The sequence below is a fragment of the Gopherus evgoodei genome, chromosome 6 (genome assembly GCF_007399415.2).
Source record: "Gopherus evgoodei ecotype Sinaloan lineage chromosome 6, rGopEvg1_v1.p, whole genome shotgun sequence".
Lineage (NCBI taxonomy): Eukaryota > Metazoa > Chordata > Testudines > Testudinidae > Gopherus > Gopherus evgoodei.
Window position 1 is genome coordinate 88244957 of NC_044327.1, and position 24413 is coordinate 88269369.

General features: G+C 40.4%; 1 protein-coding gene across 5 annotated transcripts in view; it reads right to left on the bottom strand.

Annotated features, from left to right (window-relative positions):
• The window catches only part of FAM169A (family with sequence similarity 169 member A), a 52665-nt gene that overhangs the window by 16398 nt on the left and 11854 nt on the right, over positions 1 to 24413 (bottom strand). For all 5 annotated transcript variants that reach the window (XM_030566579.1, XM_030566574.1, XM_030566575.1 and 2 more), the window contains 4 exons: positions 10809 to 10946; positions 8469 to 8568; positions 7386 to 7471; positions 5086 to 5257 (listed from right to left, as the gene is read on the bottom strand). In XM_030566579.1, the coding sequence (XP_030422439.1) occupies positions 5086 to 5257; positions 7386 to 7471; positions 8469 to 8568; positions 10809 to 10943 (493 nt within the window). In that variant the 5' untranslated portion in view covers positions 10944 to 10946. The remainder of the gene's footprint in view (positions 1 to 5085; positions 5258 to 7385; positions 7472 to 8468; positions 8569 to 10808; positions 10947 to 24413) is intronic.

Genomic DNA, 24413 nt, shown 5'->3' on the forward strand with positions numbered 1-24413 from the left:
TTACAGCAGGCAACACAACATAAGAAAGCTTGTCTGGTATAGTGGCCTACTGCTACACAATAAGGAATGGAAGGCTACAGAGGAGAAGGGAGTGGGGTCAAAGGCACACTTTGGAATCTTGCTGAGTTATTTCTTGAGGAAATCTGCAAAAGAGAATGAAGCGAAAAGATGGAAGAAAAAGCCAAAAGGCTCAATCCAAATATATTGTTTTTACATACATTAAAAAAATGTTTAAAAACAAACTCATAAGTATGGAAGTCAGCTCTCATTTAAGAACTGAAACACAAATCATCAACCCCCCCAATTTTTTTTTTTTTTTTTACGGAACATCAATAATGCTGAAGTCAAGGCAAAATTTTATAAGAAGGGATTTTTCCATTCATAGCATAGCATGGATTACACATAATAATTATAATTATGAACAGGTGCACTGTGACACAACAAAGCAATTTTAGTGTTGAAAAATTCTTGAAAGATAACCATGAACTCACTGGTATCAGAGTAATAAATGTTATTTTTCTGGATTTGTATTACATTGGTAAATACTGGTCCCAAGGCAAGATTGGAACTCCATGGTGCTAGACCCTGTGCGCACACAGAAAAGATTGTCCCTACCCTAAAGAGTTTACAATCCAAGTAAAATAATAACACAAATTTCATATATAGCACTCATCACAGACATTAATTAATTAGTCCTCACAATACTTTTGTGAGGTCAGTTGCTATTGTCATTTGCAAAGCAAGAAAAACTCAGTCAAGAGAGATTAAGTTATTTAAGGTTACACGGTGAATCCACATCAGAGATGAAATTAGAAAAACAGTAGTAAGTTCCAGACCTGTGGTCTGACCACTGGACTACATCTCAGTCTATTGCCACAGAAAGAGGAAAAAAAACATGAAGTATAACAGTATTTCATATTCAAATAGTCTTGGATGTTTATTAGCTCAGGATTAGTAAATGGTAGAACAACAGGAAAAGTAAGTGTAGTTGCATGATCTAATTGCCACAATGTATATGGAACAAATATTTGTTATAAACACTCCTCCATCACTCAGAATCTAATAAAATCAGTTGTATAGAAACTAGAATAAAGTATTAACATTTCAACTCAGAAGTCATTTTTGTGATCATTGTGTTGGCTTAACTTTTAGCTTGAAAATTGCTCTATTAGGATCTGAGCAGATTCATAGATATGTTCATAAAGGCGCAATATTGATAAACAGAACAAAGACATGCCATCTGCCAATTACCTTCCCCACAGGAACTGCCATACTGGAACAGATCAATGGCCCATCTGGCCCAATATCATGTTTCTGACAGCGGACAAGGCCAGATGCTTCAGAGGAAGGCATAAAACCCTTCTGGTGCACTTAGCTGTACAATAGTTGCAATTCACCACGAATTTCACTGACATTAATCCAAAAACCTTCTACTAGGACAAAGTTAGGATGTCAGATCATACTACTTTGGCCCAAAATTAGATATTCTATTATTTAAGGAGGGCTGTCTGTGTTCAACAAATTATTTACAATTAAGTTAGCTTTAATTCAGCAAAAGTTGAAAAATGAAATAGAGTTCTGAAACAATCATAGAGAACTTACAATGTATATTTAAGCAGTGAGAAAAAATGAGAGAACTATCTATAAAGCAATGTTAATGACATAGAAACATGCTACTTAAATTGTAAGCCCCTTGGACCAATCATTTTGTTCTGTGTTTGTACAGCACCTAGCACAATGGAGTCATGGTCTGTGACTGGGGTCCTAGGCATTAGCACAATACACACAAATAAGGAACAGCAATAATGACACCTGACCCTGCAGCCACCCTGAGATCAACTGGAGTTCTGCACACAGAAATTGCAGGATCAGACCCTAAATGTGCACAATACAGCATTAATGTTTGTAACTTCCACAGTCTGGGTGAATTTCACCCTCACCAGATTAATCTGACCCCATCCAAAATATATTAAACTGTGCAAAATATCGTCCCTTATGACCCACATGTGTGTCTTCATGCAGCACAACTGTACATATTCAGTATTAAAAGGGTAGAACACTGGACAAGATTTCTACCTCTTGAGTTATGGAGCTATAAGAAGCAGCTAATTACCTTTGTAACTGGAGGTTCTTCAAGGCATATGGTCCCTATCTGTATTCCACTGTGAGGTACATATGTGCTCCAGGCACCCAGAGCTGGAGAATTCTGAAAGCAGTGCCTGTCATTCTGGCATGCACTTTCACTCTCCTCATGTCTCCAAACGAAGAGACTGGAGTGAGGCAGACCGATTGCCTCTCCAGTTCCTTCTCTGCCACAAATCAAAAGATGATTCGAAGCAGAGGGGAAGCACGGCGGGTGGTGGAATACACATCAGGACCAAATATCATGAAGGACCTCTAGTTACGAAGGTAAGTAACTTCCTTTTTGAGTACTGGTCCCTATATGTATTCCAATGTGGGTGACTGCAAACAGTACTCAGGTAGGAGGAGGGTGCAAGGATACAGATGGCAGAGCAGAAGCAAGGACTGCCATTCCAAAGGATGTAACAGCAGAGGAGTCTTGTACTCAACATAACGCTTTGCAAATGTGTTGATGGAACGCCACTGCAAATATCATGTAGAGGTTCTTCTTGAAGCGATGCCATAGACATCACTTGTGCTCTTGTGGAATGAACCCTCACCCCATGAGTGAGAGGGAGAGAAAACAAAATACAGCCTGAGACGTATTTCAAGATTCTTTGAGAGGTTATAGCTTGACCCCGAATACTTTCTGCTACAGTGGTAGACAGCTTGGGAGATTTCTGTTTGGATTCTTGAGATATCGATTGCTTTGTGCTGTGTGGTTGCCAATATGAGCTGCCTGATCTAACAAGGATGTTTTGATGTTATTGACATGAACTGTGAGCATATAGATTATTGTGACAACCAAGGTTCTATAGTTGCACCAAATCTTGTAGAAAATAGGTCAAGTAAGGTGCCTATGGAAAGGCTGTAATTTGCTGGTTACGATTATGCTGTCTGTATGTGTGTATCATTTTTGTATTTGAAGTTATGAATATTGGCTATGTACTTGTATCTCAATGTATTTGATTCTAAGTAGCATCAGTGAAGCATTCGGTCAGCTTCTTGAGAAAGGACTATTCTCAGTAAGTGCCCAACGAAGAAACACTTAACTGACAATGGACTTTGGGAGACGCCAATCCACATCTGAGTTTTCCTGGGAATGTTCAAACTAACATGTAAACAATGGCGCTGGCCTGCAAAAAATGGAATCATTCATGGACATGTGACTTGCCCAAGTGGCTACAAACTCTATCTTGTGGCTGCGATTTTTCACAGAAGAACAAAGGGGTTTCCGCCCACAAGAGAGAGAATATAAACGGCCCTGGAAACCTCTCCATTTTATCTTCAGCTGGCTCAAGAGATGACCTCTCCACTTCAAAGAGATGCCTGAAAGAAACTGGGATAAAGGACTGTAACTAAGGGGGTGTGAGTGATTGCTGGACACAAGCCATAAACCACGACGTTGGTCTGAAAAGGACTGGGCCCAGACTAGGAAGGAGTCTAGTAGTCTGTGAAACAAGCTTATTGGGACACTTCTGAGGGTGAAATTTACCTGTATGCAGTTTCCTACTGTATTAGGCATGTTTTGTTTTATTTTGCTTGGTAACTTACTTTGTTCTGTCTGTTATTATTTTGAACCACTTAAATCCTACTTTTTATATTTAATAAAATCACTTTTGCTTATCAATTAACCCAGAGTAAGTAATTAATACTTGGGGGAGCAAACAGCTGTCCACCTCTCTCTATCAGTGTTATAGAGGGTGGACAATTTATGAGTTTACCCTGTATGAGCTTTATACAGAGTAAAATGGATTCATTTGGGTTCGGATCCCATTGGGAGCTGGGTGCTGAAGGTAGGAGTACCTGCTTTGAGTCGTTTTCAGTTAAAGCCTGCAGTTTTGGGGACGTGATTCAGCCCCCGTGTCTATGCTGGAGCAGAGTAGAGTGTCTGGCTCAACAAGACAGGATTCTGGAGTCCCAAGCTGGCAGGGAAAATGGGCTCATAGGTAGTTTCAGCACATCAGGTGACAGTCCAAAGGGGGTCTCTGTGACCAAACCCATCACAGAGGTATCTGTAATGATCATCCTGTCCAATGAGGAGGAAAGGAATGGCATGCCTACGCATTCTTGGCATGGAGTCTTCCACCATAGCCGAAATGATATTAATTTGGTGGGAACAGCTACTAGTGTGTTCACAGCTGATTTGGTGAGCACACTGTTTGAAGCCATGCTTCCAGACCAACTGACAATGGATGGTACCGTAGACACTAATGTCGCCAAATCTCGTACCGACAGAGCCTTAGATTTGTGGGCTTTCTTGTCGTGCCCCTGAAACTTAGGACATTCTAAATTCTCATGGATTGAGCTAGAAGATTTGCTCAATTTAGGCAGGGCTCTATTCGACTTCTTCTAAGTGGATTTGGAGGAGGATTTAGCCTTATATTTATAAAAACACTCCCTGTCCTCCTGACAAGATCCCACCAAGAGATTTGTGGGGGTAGACTCCCTCGCTCCTAAGTTGGACCCCGTGGCATGAGACACCACACCTTATTGAGTCAAGCTGAAGGTATGGGAGAGGTCCCCCTGGCCTAGGTATTACTGCAGCCTCAAGGCCTTTTCCATTAGGTACTTCTTAAGACTAAGTTCCCACCCTTCTTGGGTACAACTGAGGAACATGCAGCAGATACTGCACCTTGCCACGATATGGGTTTCACTGTGACAGTAAAGACAGTGTTGATGGTCACTGCTGACTGAGAAGGAGCGTGTGCAGAAAGCAAAAATTTTGAAACCCAAAGTCCTGGGCATAATGGCTACTAAAAAGACTATGGGCAAAATTAAAAAAAAAAAAAAAAAAAAAAAAAGCATAAGTCACTTTTGAAAATTTTACCCAAAACCTTGTCTGTTCTAAGAATTCAAGAAAAGGTTCATGTATCAATCACATACATTAGTGCAGCTTAAAAGTTCTGATAAAAGAGTTTGGTTTTCCATTGCTTTATTAAAAAAATACTTTAATGTTTTTACCTGCAGGTTTAACAGAATAGAACCCAACGGCTTCTCCTTTTTTCCACAGAATCTTAGCATAATCATTGCTGCTGTGACAAAGGAAGGGGATCTCATTTCGCTCTATTTCTTGTTTGCGATAAATAATTCGATTCAAAACATACAGAACCACCCTCTCTCCAAGAGTCTTCACCTATGGAAACACATAAGTACTTTTAAATGTGCAACAGTTAAAAGGCCAATGTCAATTTAGTTGAAGCTTAGACATTAGAGGGCTTATTTTTCGAGGTGCTAACTATCCACAACTCTAGCTGATGTCAGCAGGAGCTGCGAATGATCAGCACTTCTGAAAGATCAGGCCTATCGTTTTTTGAGCGGTGAGAGGAGCTCAGATGCCATGGTGACAGGCGGTGTATAAAATCAGAGATTAGATAAAATGCATTGCACATCTTAATATTAAAAACATGTTCTGATGATTTAAAGGCTTTATTTTTGTTTTTTAAAATTTAAATGAACACAGTATTTTTGGATTTTAAGAAACATTCGCCAAATACGAGAGCACAGTATCAATTACTCTTAGTCTTCGCAGGCTAGCAGGAGTTTGGCGTGCTACAAAGAACATGCGCTCAGATCTTCTGGGAAGGCCCACATAACACGTCTCCATCATTGTTGGATATAGATGTATAGCAGTCACGCAGAAATGTCAGAGTTAGATTTACCTGTGCACTGCCCTTCTCCCATTAAGGACTGAAGATCTGCTGAAGGGGTCAAAGGCAATAGCACTGGTTGCAGCAGCAAAGTTTTATTAAACTCCAGTTTGGAACGGTCTCCGATATGGAAATGTAACACTTAACAAGCACAGACAGGAGAAGCTGAATGCAGTGAACAACAACACTGCATTAATTCTACTGGACATGGGGGCAGCAAAGAGGAAAAAGCTTGTGGTGGCAATGCTGAAATATTCTGGGCTCCCTGCTGCAAAATTAGAGTCTTATATGCTTCAGAAGACACAGGCATTAGCTATGGTTTAACAAAAGTTATACAAGCCTGATGATGAATGGTAATTAAGGCTGCGAGTTTGTCACAGAGGTCACGGATTCCGTGACTTTACAGGACCTCCATGACTTCTGCAGTGGCCGGTATTGCTGACCCCGGGGCCGACTGAGCAGCTCGGGAAGCCCTTGTGCCAGCTGCACTGGCCACTGCTGGGGCAGTCTCAGGCCACTGCCTCCCCGCAGCAGGAGTTTAGGTGTGGGAGGGGACTCAGGGCTGGGGAGTAGGAGGGGGTGAGGGCTCTGGGAAGCACTTACGGGGTCGGAGGGGAGGCTTCCCAAGAAGTGATGCTCAGCTCCTAAGTGGAGGCGCAGCCAGACAGCTCTGCACATTGCCTCCACCTGCAGGCACCACTACTGCAGCTCTCATTGGCTGCAGTTCTCTGCCAATGGGAGCTGCGAAGCCAGCGCTATGGACAGAGGCAGAGTGCAGAGCTGCCTGGCCACACCTCTGCCTAGGAGCTGAGGGAGTGGGATGTTGTCACTTCCAGGGAGCCACAGAGCCAGGTAGAGACCGTGCCAGCCCCTCCAAAACTTCCCACCCCAGCACCTGCAGCATCTCCCAGGCCGCCTCCCAAGATTTAGTCAGGGGTATATAATACAAGTCATAGACAGGTCACAGGCCATGATTTTTTGTTTACTGCCTGTGACCTGTCCATGTCCTTTACTAAAAACACCCATGACTAAAACTTAGCCTTAATTATGACAGTAGGGCATGTCCTTTATCTGGACTTCCTCCAACCCCATACCAACACTGCAGGCCACCATCCCTGTATTTCACTTAACTCATCCCCAACCTTCTCCCTCAGAAAGGTACTCTAACAATTGACGACAAACTTAAAGAGGAAAAAAAGGAAAGGGGAGGGTGGGGGATGAGGCCGGCAAGCTTCTCCAGTAGTACAATGCACAACTCCCATGAGGTGCCTAATTGCCAGGGGCCCAGACAGCACGAGTCTGAGAAGGAAGCCCTTAAACCATTAGAGGCAAAGTATCTTTCACATGAGAGTGCTGCACAAGAGCAATGTTGTTTTGAAGAGGTCAGTTAAATGGAAAACTACGATGTGAAAAGAGCCCCAGCTTCTCAATCTCTATTGATGCTCCCACTACGCAAGATGACCTACCTATTTATTTGCACCATTAGATTAATTTCCAAATCAAATCAAAATGTACAACACATATAGATCATTAACTATCCCCATTACATTTATATGAAGTGGTCCTTACAAGATTAAAAAAAACTGTTAAGATATAAATGCTGGAGCTCCTTACCTGCTGAAGCCCCTCTCTAGAAGGAATAGATGTTCTCACAATATCACTGATGGCCCACCATTGGTCAGCAAGATACAAGGCTACAGCTTGAAAGGAAAAAAATGGATATAAAAAGTTAGTGATCTTGACATTTTGAAATTTAAGATATTCACTAAAGTTATTATACAGCTATAGTTACCAAGTTATAATAGACGTCTTTTAAGCTGTAGTAAGAAGCACATTAATGCAGTTATTTTCTTTAGCAAAAACAATGTGCTCAGTGCTGTACAGCCACAAAACAAAGACATTCCCTGTTCTGAAAAGATGATGATTTAAAAGGACAGTAAGCAAAGAGACAGGATAGGCTTGGGACCCAGAGGAGTTAACAACAGTGGAGTTATTTTTTTAAAAATGTTGGTTCAGTTGTGGGCATCAGAGAAAAAGTAAATCTCAATAAGGGAGATGAATGTGGAGAGGGTGGTAGGATGGTGATCAGCATGAGGTAGGCATTCTGTACTTGAGTGGCATGGGCAAAATTCAGAGACAGAATTGGGAGAAGGAGACAAGCATAGCATTGAGACTGGCACAGTGGAGGACTGGAAAGTAAATGCAATAAGAGATATCAGCTGTCAGGTAGACTAAAAGGGGCTTGAAGTGGTAGGTAGATCAGTGGAGGGACTCAATTACTGCTTGACAGAAGAGGAAGATAAATTTAGTAGCCTCATTTTGGATGGACTGGGGAGGATAGCTGGGTATCAAAGAAGCCAGAAAGGAGAAAATTCAAGAGAAAGTACATGGTGCATTTAATTATTATGCACGTTAAATCAAGAAGACACCGTCTTTCATTTTGTTACACATCTTCCAAATTTAATCTAGCTGGTTCCACTCCGATTGGCATAGTAATTTCACACTTACTGAGATGTGGATAAGAATCTACAACAGAAATTAACAACAATCTGAAAGTGGAAGTATGGACACTGCATTCAAGCTGGAAAAGGTAATTAATTATTGCAAGGTAGCATGGAATGAGTGAAGGATTGGTTACATGTATTTGCCACAAAAGCAAAATGCTACAACATTTAGATTAGAATTTTAAAATGAAACCTGTGAGCGAGTCCTCAGGTGCAAATAAAGCAAGAACTTTGTGCGTCTGATCTCCACCGTAAAGAGGAACGAAGCCTATAGTTGACAAGCTAATAGGAATCTGAAACAAGATTTTAGAATGGTTCAATGGACTCTTGCTAATATAGCATTAGTCAAATATATAGAGTATGCTAAAGAGGACAAGCAAACCCAGTTTTCAAACTTGGGTGTTTAAAGGTGACCTGCAAACCCAAAAGAACACTCCCACCAATTGAGTTTGGCCCTGTTTTGCCTCTTTATATTACAGATCTTCTTTATAAAGATTACATCCAAAGGTGCATGCATATTGGAGGGAGGAAGTTTAAAAAGTTTTTCCTCTGTTAAAACAAACAAAAAAACAATCAAAGGAATTCACACTTTGTCTATCCTCTTTTTCCTGGATGATTCTATAAATGACTGAAGAACTATTAGGTTTATGAGATCAGATAGTCTGGGCCATTTCCTCAATTTTAATAGGACAGCCTTAAATTTGGCCTCAGGGTACATGTACATTGCAAAATTCAACCAATCCGCAGCAGTGAGTCTTAGAGCCTGGGTCTACAGATGTGGGCTCACACTATGGCGTTAAAAACAGCAGTGTGCATGTTGCCACTCAGGCTAGATATTAGGGTTTGAAACCTGGGGGAGGTGGGTGACTTTCAGAGCCCGAGTGGCAACATCTACATTGCTGTTTTTAGCACCGCAGCACGAGCTCTGTGAGCCTGAGTCTGTAGACCCAGGCTCTGAGACTCTCTGCCACCAGATATAAATATATATATATATATACACACATTATTTTATTTTATTTTGCAGCACAGACATCTCCTAAGTGACCAGCTGGGGATTCCACTGGTTAACACCCGTCATAGCTTCTGATCACGAGCATGATGGGGTGATCTCTGGCAGTATAACTTGTGCCAGACAACAGTGGAATGCAAAATTGGCATATAGCCCCTATGTCCCTCTCTTCTCCCTACCATTAGGTCCTGCACTGAACAAAGCTCAGCCTAACATTATGATCTGACCCCAAGGAAGTGAATCTCTACTGAGAGGGAAAGCCATTTTTATTTCTGTTCATATCTATTTGACTCAAAAACTATATGAGCAACAGGAAGGCAAGCTGTCTTTATTAAAGATTAAATATCTCGTCCTCAATTAAGGGCTAAGAAAGCCTCAAATACATTTTGCAGACTCTTCTAACAAAGACTTCCAGGAAACAGGAAAGAAAAAACTTGATATGCCTGATACACAAACCCAAATTGTCTTCCCTTGCAGGCCAGGTCACTTAAAACAGGTGAACACTTCCCACATTTTGGTGCTAAAATAGGCACTTCAGCATCCAAATGCTCAATTGAGCACCAAAATTTGGCATTAAGGCACAAACATATGGAAACTGGAACCACTCAGTTTTAGAAAGTTCAATATCTTCATCAAAAGGATTCTGAAGTTATTTAAATTCAAGTATTTATATATATAAGCACTGATTGTGTGATGAACAAACAACTAGGCATTCAGACCATGAGAAAGATTTGCTTGCTTATAAAACAGTTTAAAGCTTATGGTATGCTATGGCTCAGAATTTTTATTTTTACACACACAGCACTTAACCATGATTAGAGAAAAGTGCCTAATACTCTGCTCCTGGAAAGGGATCTGCAAGTGAGAACTCCTACTCCCACTTAGGCCTCACTTATTCTAGACTCTTTAGTCAAAATTTCACATCGTTATCATAGATACTAGCAAGTGGGAGTGCCAGCATAGGCATATCCGATTTTGACCACTGCATCACAAAGACAGGCTAAGCGATAAGGTGGGTCAGATCATCAAATTCCAGCATCCGGTCTCAATTAGTGCCTCCACCAGTAAAGCTGCAGTGATGGCAACAGGGAAACTTTTAGGACAAATAATCCAATATAGACACCATTTTGGATGTCAGTGGGACTGCCTCTGGGATTAAAGATCCACCCAAACAGATCACTTTGCAAAACTGAGACATAAATGACCAATTAGATGCAGAAACTGCTAGCATAACTTATGCATGTGCATTTCTGCGAATAATTCTAGCAAAGGCCTGACTCACCAGTTAAGATTTAAAATGAAAGAGAATTGTTCAATACATGTAGATTCATCATCCAACAATCTGAGTGGCTGACACAAAGATCTCACTTGGAATAAAATAATGTGCTTTTAAGTGTTCCAAAGTACAATAAAAATACAGTTTAAAGAAGGATAGAAACATATAGAAAATATAGTACTTATTTAAATACTCATTTTAACACAGTAGACACCGACTGGATTTATCTGCATTTTTCTCTTTCTTACTTTGATGTTGCTGATAAGAGACAAAAACTCTGGATTCCCTGGATCCCCACATCGAAGATCAGACATGTAGTCTTCTGCAGAACTCTCCAAGTCTTCATGACTGTAATTATCTAACATGTCCACAGGGAATGCCATCCCCTTGAAAAATTGAATATGCATATATTATTATAGAGATACCACACAGTATATGCCCGAAGTTATCTTGTCCTATTAAACATGACATTAGAATCAATTTACTCTTCTTCTCTAAAGGGAAGCGTGTTCAATTGTACTGGCAGCAAGGAGCATGAATCACAGTCTTATGTCAATTTGTCACAACCACCCCAAATAATGGGTTTATTTTTTATTTCTAAATGTTATTTGGGCAGAATAAGGTGATGTGTGTTCCAGCACAATTTGGTTAATTTAATACATGCTTTCTTTCTTTTTCTATACAATGTTTACTGAGCTGCTGTTGCATAAAGTACAACAGATGCATAAAGAGCCAAATCTTTCATCACTTCACCTAACCAGAGTAAAATAGTTGTACAGGGGGTGCTGCATGGATGTTGGTGAGAACAGAATCTTCTCCACACATCTGTCCATTGCTTCAGCCTCCCACAACATGGCCTATGTATCCTACCTATGCACCGGTGAAGGAGGGAGAAGGGGATTGGCCAGTGGATCCCTGTAGACATTTGTCCATGGTCTAAAGGACATGCACAGATATTGGGGGGCTTCCTTGCCTGTTTTCACCTGGCTGTTTCACTGACTGCACCACTGGTGCACTTAACTTCACTTCCTAGGGGTCTGTGTATTTTCTTTTGAAGTCCTCTTCCTAAAATTGCCATTGCCTGCACTTTTCCGCTAGTCCTTCAGCTATGGTGAATCAACATTACACGCAGCAGCATGCCTCCCTGCCAATTGTCAGTGGGAAACCCTGCATTTAGAGGAGCTGGCTCTCCAACCAGACAGCAACAGTACCTACAGTAAGAATTTTTTAAATATCAGTGATGGGAGTCAGAAAAGAAAAGAAAAGAAAAGAAGGAAAAACTCCTTCTCACTCTTTAACACTCCCTCCACTAGCCCAAGAGCACTCACCAGGGCTCTTAAAGGTTCTTCCCAAGAACTCGTGGCAAGAACAGGGGATAGACCGGAGAATCACACCAACACCAGGAAAAGGCAGGTCTACATGACTGGGGACTCCTTACTGAGAATTATAGACAGGCCTGTAACCAGTGCTGATCCAGAGAACAGAAAGTTGTGCTGTCTGCCAGGTGCTAAGATACAGTTGTGGATCTGAGGCTGAAGAGAATCGTAACAGGAGCAGGAAAGAATCCACTGACTGTCTTTCATGTGGGAACAAATGATACGGCTAGATTATTGCTGGAACGTGTCAAGGGAGACTATGCCAGGCTGGGGAAGATGCTTAAGGAAATCAAGACTCAGGTGATCTTCAGTGGGATTCTGCCTGTTCCTAGAGAAGGGAAACAAGGTGTGACAAGATTATGATGATCAACAGATGGCTCAGACAGTGGTGCTATAAGAAGGGCTTTGGGATGTATGGCCACTGGGAGGTATTTATGGACACAGGACTGTTCTCTCGGGATGGACTTTACCTGAGTAGGGAGGGATGGAGGCTGGCAAAACTGATTAAGAGAGCTTTAAACTAGGAATTTGGGGGAGATGGTTGGGAGATGTCCAGGTAATTTCCACGCCAGATTTTAACATTGATAGGGAAGAAAACAAAGTAAGAAAGGATACAGCCGTGGGTAGGAGAATGGACATAAGGAGGAAGGGCACTGTAGATACCAGTCTAATAGGTGCTACTGGCAGTAGAATGTCTGTGCCTAATTAGGTAAAGAATGTGAGCAAAGCCAAACAGCAAAAATTAAGATGTTTGTACACTAATGCGAGGAGCCTAGGTAATAAAATGAAGGAACTAAAGTTACTGGTGCAGAAAGCGAAACCAGGTATTGTAGGGATAACAGAAACATGGTGGAATAGTAGTCATGACTGGAGTACAGGTATTGAAGGGCATGTGCTGTTTAGGAAAGACAGAAATAAAGGCAAAGGTGGTGGAGTAGCATTGTACATCAGTGATGAGGTAGACTGTAAAGAAATAAGAAGTGATGGAAGGGATAAGAGAATCTATCTGGGCAAAAATCACATTGGGGAAGAAAGCTACTAGAGACTCCCCTGGGATAGTGCTTGAGGTGTGCTACAGACCACCAGGATCCGATCTGGATATGGATAGAGACCTCTTTAATGTTTTTAATGAAGTAGATATGAATGGGAATTGTGTGATCATGAGAGACTTTAACTTCCCAGATATAAACTGGAGGACAAGTGCTAGTAATTACAGAGCTCAGATTTTTTGGGTGCGATAGCTGATGGATTCCTTCACCAAGTAGTTGCTGAACCAAGAAGAGGGGATGCCATTTTAGATTTGGTTTTGGTGAGCAGTGAAGATCTCCTAGAAGAAATGATTGTAGGGGGCAACCTTGGTTCAAGTGATCATGAGCTAATTCAGTTCAAACGAAACGGAAGGATAAACAAAAATAGATCTGTGACTAGGGTTTTTGATTTCAAAAGGGCTAACTTAAAAAAATTAATGAAATTAGTTAGGGAAGTAGATTGGACTGAAGAACTTGTGGATGTAAACACAGAGGAGGCCTGAAATTACTTCAAGTCAAAGTTGCAGAAACTATCAGAAGCCTGCATCCCAAGAAAGGGGAAAAAATTCACAGACAGGAGTTGTAGACCAAGCTGGATGAGCAAGCATCTCAGAGAGGTGATTAAAAAAAGGCAAAAAGCCTACAAGGAGTGGAAGATGGGAAGGACCAGCAAGGAAAGCTATCTTATTGAGGTCAGAACATGTAAGGATAAAGTGAGAAAGGCCAAAAGCCATGTATAGGGTTGGACTTTGCAAAGGGAATTAAAACCAATAGTAAAAAGTTCCACATAAATAAGAAGAAAACAAAGAAAGAAGAAGAGGGCCCGTTAAACACTGAGGATGGAGCGGAGGTTACGGATAATCTAGGCATGGCCCAATATCTAAACAAATACTTTGTCTCAGTCTTTAATGAGGCTAATGAGGAGCTTAGAGATAATGGCAGGATGACAAATGGGAATGAGGATACGGAGGTAGATATTACCACATCCGAGGTAGAAGCCAAACTCGAACAGCTTAATGGGATTAAATCAGGGGCCCAAATAATCTTCATCCAAGAATATTAAAGGAACTGGCACATGAAATTGCAAGCCCATTAGCAAGAATTTTTAATGAATCTGTACATTCAGGTGTTGTACCATATGACTGGAGAATTACTAACATAATTTCTATTTTTAAGAAAGGGGAAAAAAGTGATCTGGGTAACTACAGGCCTGTTAGTTTGACATCTGTAGTATGCAAGGTCTTGTACAAAATTTTGAAGGAGAAAGTAGTTAAGGACATTGAAGTCAATGGTAATTGGGACAAAATACAACAAGGTTTTATAAAAGGTAGATCATGCCAAACCAATCAGATCTCCTTCTTTGAGAAGGTAACAGACTTTTTAGACAAAGGAACAGCAGTGGATCTAATTTACATCGATTTCAGTAAGGCATCTGATATGGTTCCACATGGGAAATTCTTAGTTAAATTGGAAAAGATAGGGATCAATATGAAAATTGAAAGGTGGATAAGGAACTGGTTAAAGGGGAGACTACAATGGGTCATACTGAAAGGGGAACTGTCAGGCTGGACAGAGATTACTAGTGGAGTTCCTCAGGGATTAGTTTTGGGACCAATCTTATTTAATCTTTTTATTACTGACCTTGGTACAAAAAGTGGGAATGTGCTAATAAAGTTTGTGGAGGACACAAAGCTGGGAGGTATTGCCAATACAGAGAAGGATCTGGATATCATACAGGAAGATCTGGATGACCTTGTAAACTGGAGTAATAGTAATAGGATGAAATTTAATAGTGAAAAGTGCAAGGTCATGCATTTAGGGATTAATAATGAGAATTTTTGTTATAAACTGGGGACTCATCAGTTGGAAGTAACAGAGGAGGAGAAGGACCTCGGAGTATTGGTTGATCACAGGATGACTATGAGCCACCAATGTGATATGGCCGTGAAAAAAGCTAATTTAGTCTTGGGATGCATCAGGCGAGGTATTTCCAATAGAGATAAGGAGATTTTAGTACCGTTATACAAAGCACTGGTGAGATCTCATCTGGAATACTGTGTGCAGTTCTGGTCTCCCATGTTTAAGAAGGATGAATTCAAACTGGAACAGGTACAGCAGAGAAGGGCTACTAGGATGATCTGAGGAATAGAAAACCTGTCTTATGAAAAGACAGGGATCAGTTTTGGGACCAATCTGGGAACAAGCTTGGCTTGTTCAGTCTAACAAAAAGAAGGCTGAGGGGAGATATGATTGCTCTCTATAAATATATCAGGGGACAAATACCAGGGAGGGAGAGGAATTATTTAAGCTACCAATGTGGACACAAGAACAAATGGATATAAACTGGCCATCCGGAAGTTTAGACTTGAAATTAGATGGTTTCTAACCATCAGAGGAGTGAAGTTCTGGAACAGTCTTCCAAGGGGAGTAGTGAGGGCAAAAGACGTATCTGGCATCAAGACTAAGCTTGATAAGTTTATGGAGGGGATGGTATGATGGAATAGCCTAATTTTGGCAATTAATTGATCTTTGACTATTAGCAGTAAATCTGCCCAATGGCCTGTGATGGGATGTTAGATGGGGTGGGGTCTGAGTAACTACAGAGAATTCTTTCCTTGGTATCTAGCTGGTGAGTCTTGCCCAGATGCTCAGAGTTTAGCTGATTGCCATATTTGGGGTTGGGAACAAATTTTCCTCCAGGGCAGATTGGCAGAGGCCCTGGGGTTTTTTTTGCCTTCCTCTGCAGCGTGGGGCACGGGTCACTTGCTGGAGGATTCTCTGCACCTTGAAGTCTTTAAACCACAATTTGAGGACTTCAATAGCTCAGACATAGGTTAGGGGTTTATTATAGGAGTGGGTGGGAGAGATTCTGTGACCTGCGTTGTGCAGGAGGTCAGACTAGATGATCATAATGGTCCCTTCTGACTATAAAGTCTATGAATTTATAAAACTCAGTTTTCCTGAATAAATACTGATTATCTTTCAGGTTTTTCCATACTTGGTGGATATCTGATGTGTCAGCTAGCCTGCTACTGTTCTTCAGATCAAGAATTGCGTCCATCCTGTGTATTTGTACTGCACCTCACACAAAGAGACTTTAATCTAGTAAGGATCTTTGAGCACTACCACAATTCAAAAAAAGAAGAGAAAAATGAAAGATTGTTGTTCTTCCTGAAGAATGAGAGAGAAAGAGAGAGGACGCCTATATCTCAATGTCCATGCATCACAGGAGTTATAGTTTTATACATTCATTTCCACTAGCCTCACATTCGCACCATTCTCAAATACTAATAAATCCCAGCATCTTTCAGCAGGCATCTCTCATAATTAGATTTTCCAGGTTTAAGTTAAGGCCAATTAAACCCGACTACCACACAAACGTAACAAGCTTTTAAAAATATATACACGCAATAGGACAGACCATTGGTTTGATCTGTATTGGTACTTACTATGTTCCTTCAATTACTCTGCTGCCTGTGCCCACCATTTCCTCTGTAATCCCACTGCTCTTCACTCACTCCAACACATGCACCATACTCTCAACGTCATACAAACACCCTCTATCCCCTACTCCCTCCCTCCTCAATACAGGCACCTGTGCCAGCCTAGCAATCATGCGCTAGCCTAGACCTCTACGATCACTGTCAAAGAGTCACCCCACCACATAAGGGAGTTGGGTTTACCCCCACCTGTGCCTAATTATCTGCATCCCAAGTGATGGGATTTATTTCCTTTATTGGTACTCACACAACCTTTACAACACAAGATACTGGCAACACAGCAAAAGGTCCTTTCAATGGGACCAGAAAAACCTCAATCCAGATAATTACAAAATAACCAAAAAATACAAAGACAAACAAAATCTTAATTGTAGAAATGGCTATAGCAAATAATAGACATCTCACAGCTGCTACTGATACTATTCCTGTATAGTAGTGTCACAGAGTCAGCTGGTCCTTTAAGGGAGTTGCCTAGTTATCTGCCTCCCAGATGATGAGTTTGAGGCCAGGGATCAGGTGATCTGAAAGCTAAAAGGTCAAGGAACAGCTCAGTTAGAGAGAGACCTGCAGGAAACAGGACCTGGTTTATCTGTTTAATTTACATAAGACTTTTGATTTTAAGAAATTAACCCATCCCTAAAAAAAAAAAAAAAAAAATCTGAAATTCTGAAGCTGAGAGTTTTATCTGATGCCCTAGCAGTGAGGGAGCCCACCAGCTCAGTTACTATAAACTGGACCTAAGAGGCAACTGGGTGAGAGGGGAAGGGGGAGAAAATAACTAACAAATTACCTGGCAGCTGAAGTACAGTCAGACATGCCAAACCCACGAGAAAAAAAAAAAAGCAGAAATTGGGCTTGGTTTTGGCTTAATTAGCTTGCAAGTTGCTTTTTGTAGCTTGTTGCCTTTTTTGGGCGGTGGGGGTGGGGGAAATCAGTTCCTGGCAAGCATGGGCTAGGAGCAAGCAGGAGCAAAGGGTGGGGGGAGAGTCAGGGTTGCACAGGGGGCCCACCACAGTCCCAGACTGCATGTCAGGGGGATCTAGTCACAAAGTGTTGGGGTTCTTAAGGATTGGCTTGTTTTGGCCTTGTTTTGAAATGAGATTAGATTGATTTTTGGCTTATTGTGGAAGTCAGGGTGCTTATTTACCCTGTGAAAGTTGGCCACTGTGCTGGCAGGAGTGGCAGTAGCAACTTCTCAACACTCAGGAGAATCTTTGATTCAGCTGTCACCAGTGAAAGCAGTGTCAACTTATGCCTCTTCCTCAAGGTACAATAGGCCAACAGTTACACCCCCAAAACAGCACCACATAAAAATGAGGTCCGCTCTGTCCTAAGGTTTCATCCAGAGCTTCCACAAGCAGTGAACTACCACTACCACTGCTAACCAATTGATCAGTCTTGGAAGGAAGCCAAGTTGTGTGGCTTCTTTATATGACTTTTTCAGATATGAGCAATCAAGATCTCTCTGGGAAGGTCTGAGAACTTTTCCCTGACAAAATTAATGGTTTACGTCTCAAATTTCTCCCCATTCCTTTCTGGTCTCTCTTACGCACACTTCTGTGCTTTCATTTGGAAAGGTATGTGATATGACAAGACCCCTTCTTTTCCCCTCAGGAGACTCAAAGGTAATCTATAAATCAAGCTTTTCAAAACGTAGGTAAAGGTGATATCTAGTACCTATAGACACTAGGATCCAGGAGAAGAGATAGGTCACCTCTTTCACAGAATTGTTTTCCGTCTTTAAAAACACAGCCATGATTTAGTCACAGATTCAAGCTGCTGTCAAAGTAAGATTTCCAGGAACATTTATAAGAAATTAACATATGGCTCCCTCATTTAACTTTCCATTTTATCTACCTGCCCTTCGCTTTTGTTTGTATTTTGGTCTTTTCACTTTTTAAAAAATGTCTCCTTTTCAATTGCTTTTCTGTTTTCCCATCTCTTATCAAATCAAAGCTCTTATCAAAGGATTTGTCCTTTTCTGATTCAGCCCACTTCTTCTCTTCACTGATTTTTAGTGTCAGCATTTTCTCTTACCTTCCATTTTCTCCCTCAGTTCCTTCTCCACTTCCTGATCTCCCCTTCATGATTACTCCCTCTGTCTCCCCATTACTCTCTCTCCATCCCCCATACTATTATTCACCATCCACCCATCACCCCCACCCACGACACTCAGTTATTTCATTCACCTCTACATCTGTCTCTCCTCACTCCAGAAAGATACCAATGGATGCCACTAATTTTTAAAGGAATGGCAGCAGGCAAGCGAGACATCTGACAATGGTGACTTCCCTCCTCCTGCTGTATAGCAGTGAACAAGGGGCAATAAGAGGCAAAAGAGACAGCCTTGTCTGCCTGCAGCTGCCACAGTGCCCCATAGTGACCAAAGCAGGAACTGCAAGCAAAAACTGTTCAACCCTAAGGATTTTTCCTCACCTCTGCCAGATCACACACTAAAATACACTTGGCACTGTCTGTCCTAGAGTTTTAAAACATGTTTGACAATACTTTAAAACTCATCTTTTAGTCTAGTGTGAACAAGACCTTAAGAGCTGGAATTATCCTTCTGTCCCACAGTCCTGGGAACCTCATCCTCTACTCCACAATCTTTTTCTGGCTTCCCAGCCCCTTCCACATTAAATTCACACACACTGATGACCCATTCATGCCACTATAATTTCACCCTTCCCAGCCTAGTGGAATTAGGAAGCAGAGTACAAGGGACTAGTGTGCACAAGAGATTAAGAGACTAGGACAAAAGCTAGTCTTCACTGTAATAAAAAAGGAGATTGAAATTGCTTGTTAACATACAGACTTCCTGTAAGTCTACTACTTCTGTAAGGCCTACATTCAGGGCAAGAACTAAGGAGGAAATGTGTGAGCTCACATGTAGCTAGAAAAGACTGATTGGATGACATTTTAGAGTGAGATCTTAGCTGCTTTAAGGTAAGTAAAGACCCTAAGATAAAAGCAGAAATTTCACTACAGGGAAAAACTAGTTCCAGCTGCTAAAGAAGAGGTGAAGCTGAGAATCTTCAGTAAATTCTGCTTTAAGGGAAATCAAATCACCTAAACAACTAAGATTTTGGTTTTCCTTATATTGGCAGAAACAAACGATTCAATAAACACCCAAGTATCTGAACTAGTATGAGAACAATAAGGAATGATAGAGGCTCATTTCAAGTTACATGACAGTATGAGATATGCCAGCCACAGGCTATTGCTAAAAGCCTCTACTCTAGGCCATCATTCTTGGCAATTTTTTTTAAATAAAAAAAGGCAAAATCAAAGCAGAAAATATGTAGCAACAGCTGGCTTACTGAATGAATTTTTTGATTGCTAAGCCACTGTGAAAACAAAAAACACAAATATATTTGTTTACATCTAAAAATGGACAAGAAATAATCAGTTAATGTTTTGGGAACATATTAACAGGTAGAAAATTCCTTTAACATCCTAAAAGAATGTTTCTTCTATTCAACAAGAACCGGTGATTATTTAATGAGTCCTGATCCCTGCTGTTTCTCTGGGGGGGGGTTGTTTTGTTTTGTTTTTAACATTTACCACACTAAACAGAAAGGAGAATAGAAGAAAATTATTTATCAATGTAAAAAAAAAAAAAAAGGCAAACTTTTCAATTTTATTCCCTCCCACCTTTCTCCTCAATTAAACTAATGAATTTCCAACTCAGTAGTATTCTTATAGTGTTTGTATAAGAACATTGTTTATACATATCTACCATAGCAGACAACAGCAGAAAGCTTGCCCATCATTGTTATTCATCATCCATAAATTTTGAATGCGCTGCAGATTACATGTCTTTTAAAGACAAGTTCTCAAAAGACATGTTCATGGTGCAGTTCATATCATAGAATCTGCCTTGTGCACTACCTCCCCTCTCAATAAAAATCATAGTATTCCTGAGGAAATCACAGTAATTGCTTACATGGAGAAGGATCTAATGGATTTTTTGCTGTCTTCTAGGGCAGCTGAAAACAAGAAGAAAGGCCAGCAATATGTCACTAGCAGCTCTCTGCAGACCAACAAGTAGCCCCATGAACCAACTTTTAGGAATCTATTTTAAAAGGAGAGATTAAGCTGTTGGAGGCAACGCATTGATCCCAGCAATAAGCAAATTCCAGTCCCACCTGCCATGACTATTTGAAATTTCGCATTTTTAAGATTCTTTTGGACTTTAGAAAGCAAAAACCATGAAGGTTTTCATCTCCTGAAAGAAACTGCTTATATAATCCATATTTGTTTGAATTACTGTTCAGTTTTTCAGGTGAAAGTGCCTGGCATATTTTCACAATTCTGGGTTTTGGACTTTTTTGGGGAGGGAGGTGGGGAGCGAAGGGGCACCAGGAACAAAGCAGGTCCTCATTGTGAAGCCTGTCACTCTCCTCTTTTTTGTTTCTTTAAGCTTCTGTGTGTTGCATGACTGTAAAACTGTCATGTCAAATCCTTGTCATATTCTGTGGGATTGTGCTCTGTTCATGAGATAACCCTCCAATTGGCCAGGAAATATTCTGGCTGAATGAGCAAATTTGATATAGCCTTAAGCATCCTAACTCATCATGAGCATTCATGCAAAACAGATATTAAAGGGGAAAGAATGTCCAAATAATTTGTTTTTTAATTAGGCAAAAAATGTAATTCTTTCTTTCATTTAAACAAAAGTCAAATGTCACTTTATCTCACTATAAGTGCACCATCTTGTATAAGATATCAAAAATTCATTGTATTAAAGTCACACATGCTACACTTGCTTCAGCGTGGAATAGAATGAGACTTTTCACCCTCCCCCTATAAATTACTATGCCAGAATGGCACAACCTCTTTTAGAAACAGCTGTGGTAACAGAGAGTGTCTGAGATCAATTCAAGGAGCCCCTTGAAATACCTCATTTAACAAGATGAGTGAACATGATGTTGCTGTGTGACTTTCCACGATATTCTAATTCCCAGACACAAACCTTCATTAGGTTAAGTGTTAAGACTGAAAAATTATCCCTCAATTATTTAAAAAAATATTAATGCAGACCAGGTTGAAAATCCATTCAAGTTGTGAATCTGAATATTAACTGAGACTCATATTCTCAGTTTTATTTCTGAAAAAGCGCCATGAACTCCATCCTGTATTCCTGTCCACTGATGTGTGTGTGCGCATGTGCATAAAATCATCACAAAGGTTCACACTGACTGACCAGATGATAATATTTGTTAGGTTTGCATCAAATTTTCCCTTTCTGAATCCAAGTTTTACTTGATTTCAGTAACTGCACTGGGACATAAAAGGAGGTACTCTATAGTACAAGGAAAAATCTTGTGGGTAATTTCAGTTCAATTCACAAAGGGGATGAAGGAGGGAAGATATTTCTAGGATATTTAGAGTTTATAGTGATGATCACCACAGAAGTACATCCATACATGGAGGTCAAGATGTGCAGTGTTCTAATATATACAAACAGACCATAAGGAGAGGAGGAAGGAAGGCAGGAAGGCAGGCATGTTGTGGGAGAGTGAGTTTTTAGCCAATACACTATGTAGCCTAAGATATGTAATACTGGCAACCTTTGATTTTAATAGATGGGTAAAGAAGAGATTTAGGCTTTTTTTTAGAATATTCATAAAAAACTGATAAATTTCAAGCCTTTATATTATTTAAAATATTTTGTTAGAATTTTTTTACCGATTGGAATAACCTGTATTTGCAGGATCAGGACACACCTATGCCTAACTTTACTCAGTGTAAAGTGAGCAGTTAGTCATGGCCAGCATCAGGTGCTCTAACTCAATTGTTGACAACTTTGTATACATGTTACTTTTTTAATATAGAAAGTCAGTTATGCACATGGAACACCCATTGCAATGAATGAGAGTTCCAGGCCAATATGCTCAGAGCAAAGTTCGGCACTAAATGTGAATTATACAAAGTAGCATCCATCACATGCACAAGAAAGTGCCCATCCTGAAGAGGAGAATCAGATATGGACTGACCCTCTCATTTTCAAAACTATGAGACCAGCCAGACAAACAAATAAATATATTTGCAGGGAAGCCAGTTTACATTTCTACAAAAAGGGAACTTCCCCCTCACACCTAAACTAATCTCTAGATTTTGGGGAAAGTACAAAAACTTCACTTCTTGTAAGGAAAATATTTCAAGCCACAGCAGCCACATTATATCAGGCCAAATGCCAAGGAAGCTATTCTGGGAGGATGGTGTGGCTGAAAAGCCACATCAACCTATGCTGATTTAAAAAAAAAATCCCCCAAAATCTGGTGCTTAACATGCACTCAGCAAATTCAGCTTTCATTCCAGTGCAGTATAAACCCTAGAGCACAGGGTGCCCTGCACAAAAAAATGAAGGATAATTAATCTAAATCTAAAAAAATGTTATATTGTTACATACTCTAAGGCTGCGTGTCACAGATTAATAGTGATTAAAACTATTTTTATGGCTCCTTGTTATGAATATGAGGGGAAGAGCAGTCTACTGGTCAGGGTGCTAACATGGGACTCAAGAGATCCAGGTTCAGTTTCCTGCTCCACCATAGACTTCCTGAGTGACCCTGGGCAAGTTACTTAACCCAGGTCTACTCTAGCAGGGGGATCGACCTAAGATACACAAATAGTGTAGCTGAAGTTACGTATCTTAGGCCGACTTAGGTTACATATCTTAGGTCAACTTACCTGGCCGTGAGGACGGTGGCAAGATGACCACTGCCGCTCCCCCATCGACTTTGATTCTGCCTCTCGCGAGCTGGAGTTCCGGAGTCGACAGGGAGCATGATCGAGGATCGATTTTATCGTGTCTACACTAGACACGATAAATCAACCCCCAATAGATCGACCACTACCCGCCAAGACCTGCCTTTAGTTTCTATGTGCCTCAGTTCCCCCTCTGTAAAATGGGGACAATCTCTATCTTGCAGAGGTATTGTGAGGATAAATTCATAAGATTGTGAAACTATGGTAATGAGGCCATATAAGTATTTAAATACATCACTAGCTTGTAATAATATAAAAAAACCTACCAAGAAATTTTAGAGTAAAAAAAAAAAAAAAAAAAACTGGTACAGTTACCACTCCCTGGTCAAAATATGTGTCATGTGGTGCCCAGTGATGCTGCACATTAAGGCATCACCAAGGTCTTTTCATCCCCTCCTCCTCGCTCCCCCAGAAACCACATAAACATAGTTCTTTCTTCTGACTAGAGTACATACCTGCATTTCTTGATAACTGAAGGGGCTTAAGAGATTAAAATAAAACACGGCTGGAAAATCCCCAAATTTTAAGAACTAAATATTTGATTTTAAAAAATGCATTCAAAAATATTTATTTTGCACGTTCTTTACTGTACTTCAAATTATTATGAACCACATCACATCACTAAAGTGAGCAAAAATTCCACATTTCAGATAATAGAATTTATTCATTTTTACACAATATCAACATTTCAGAATAGCTGTAGGACTCCTAACCAATTCAGATGAGTTTCTATTAAAAAAAAATCTACAACACATAAATGCAACTCTTTTCAGCTATTTTCACTACCATGTTTAGCGTTTGCACTTCCTTGACAAATCTCTCAGTATGCTACATAAACTTAAAATAAGAACAGAAAGAACCCCTGTAACATTGGTTTTGAAACGTACTGTATACAAATCCAAGCAGAAGCCTCAAAAAATTAGATAAACAAGCAAAGCATCATATTTATAAAAAGGAGAAAGGCTATGTTTATAAATATGCAAAATCCAGTTACGGTTTTTTGGGTTTTTTTTTTTTTTTTTTAAGATTTTGGATTATTTAATCCTTGTTAATCACTAATTCCTTTCAATATTAAACTTTTATCATCTCTTCTAATGTAACACAGCAGAAAGTGAACAACTAGCTTGCGTTACAAAGCATTTTTAAAGGTCCCAAACACATGGAAACAACAAAGT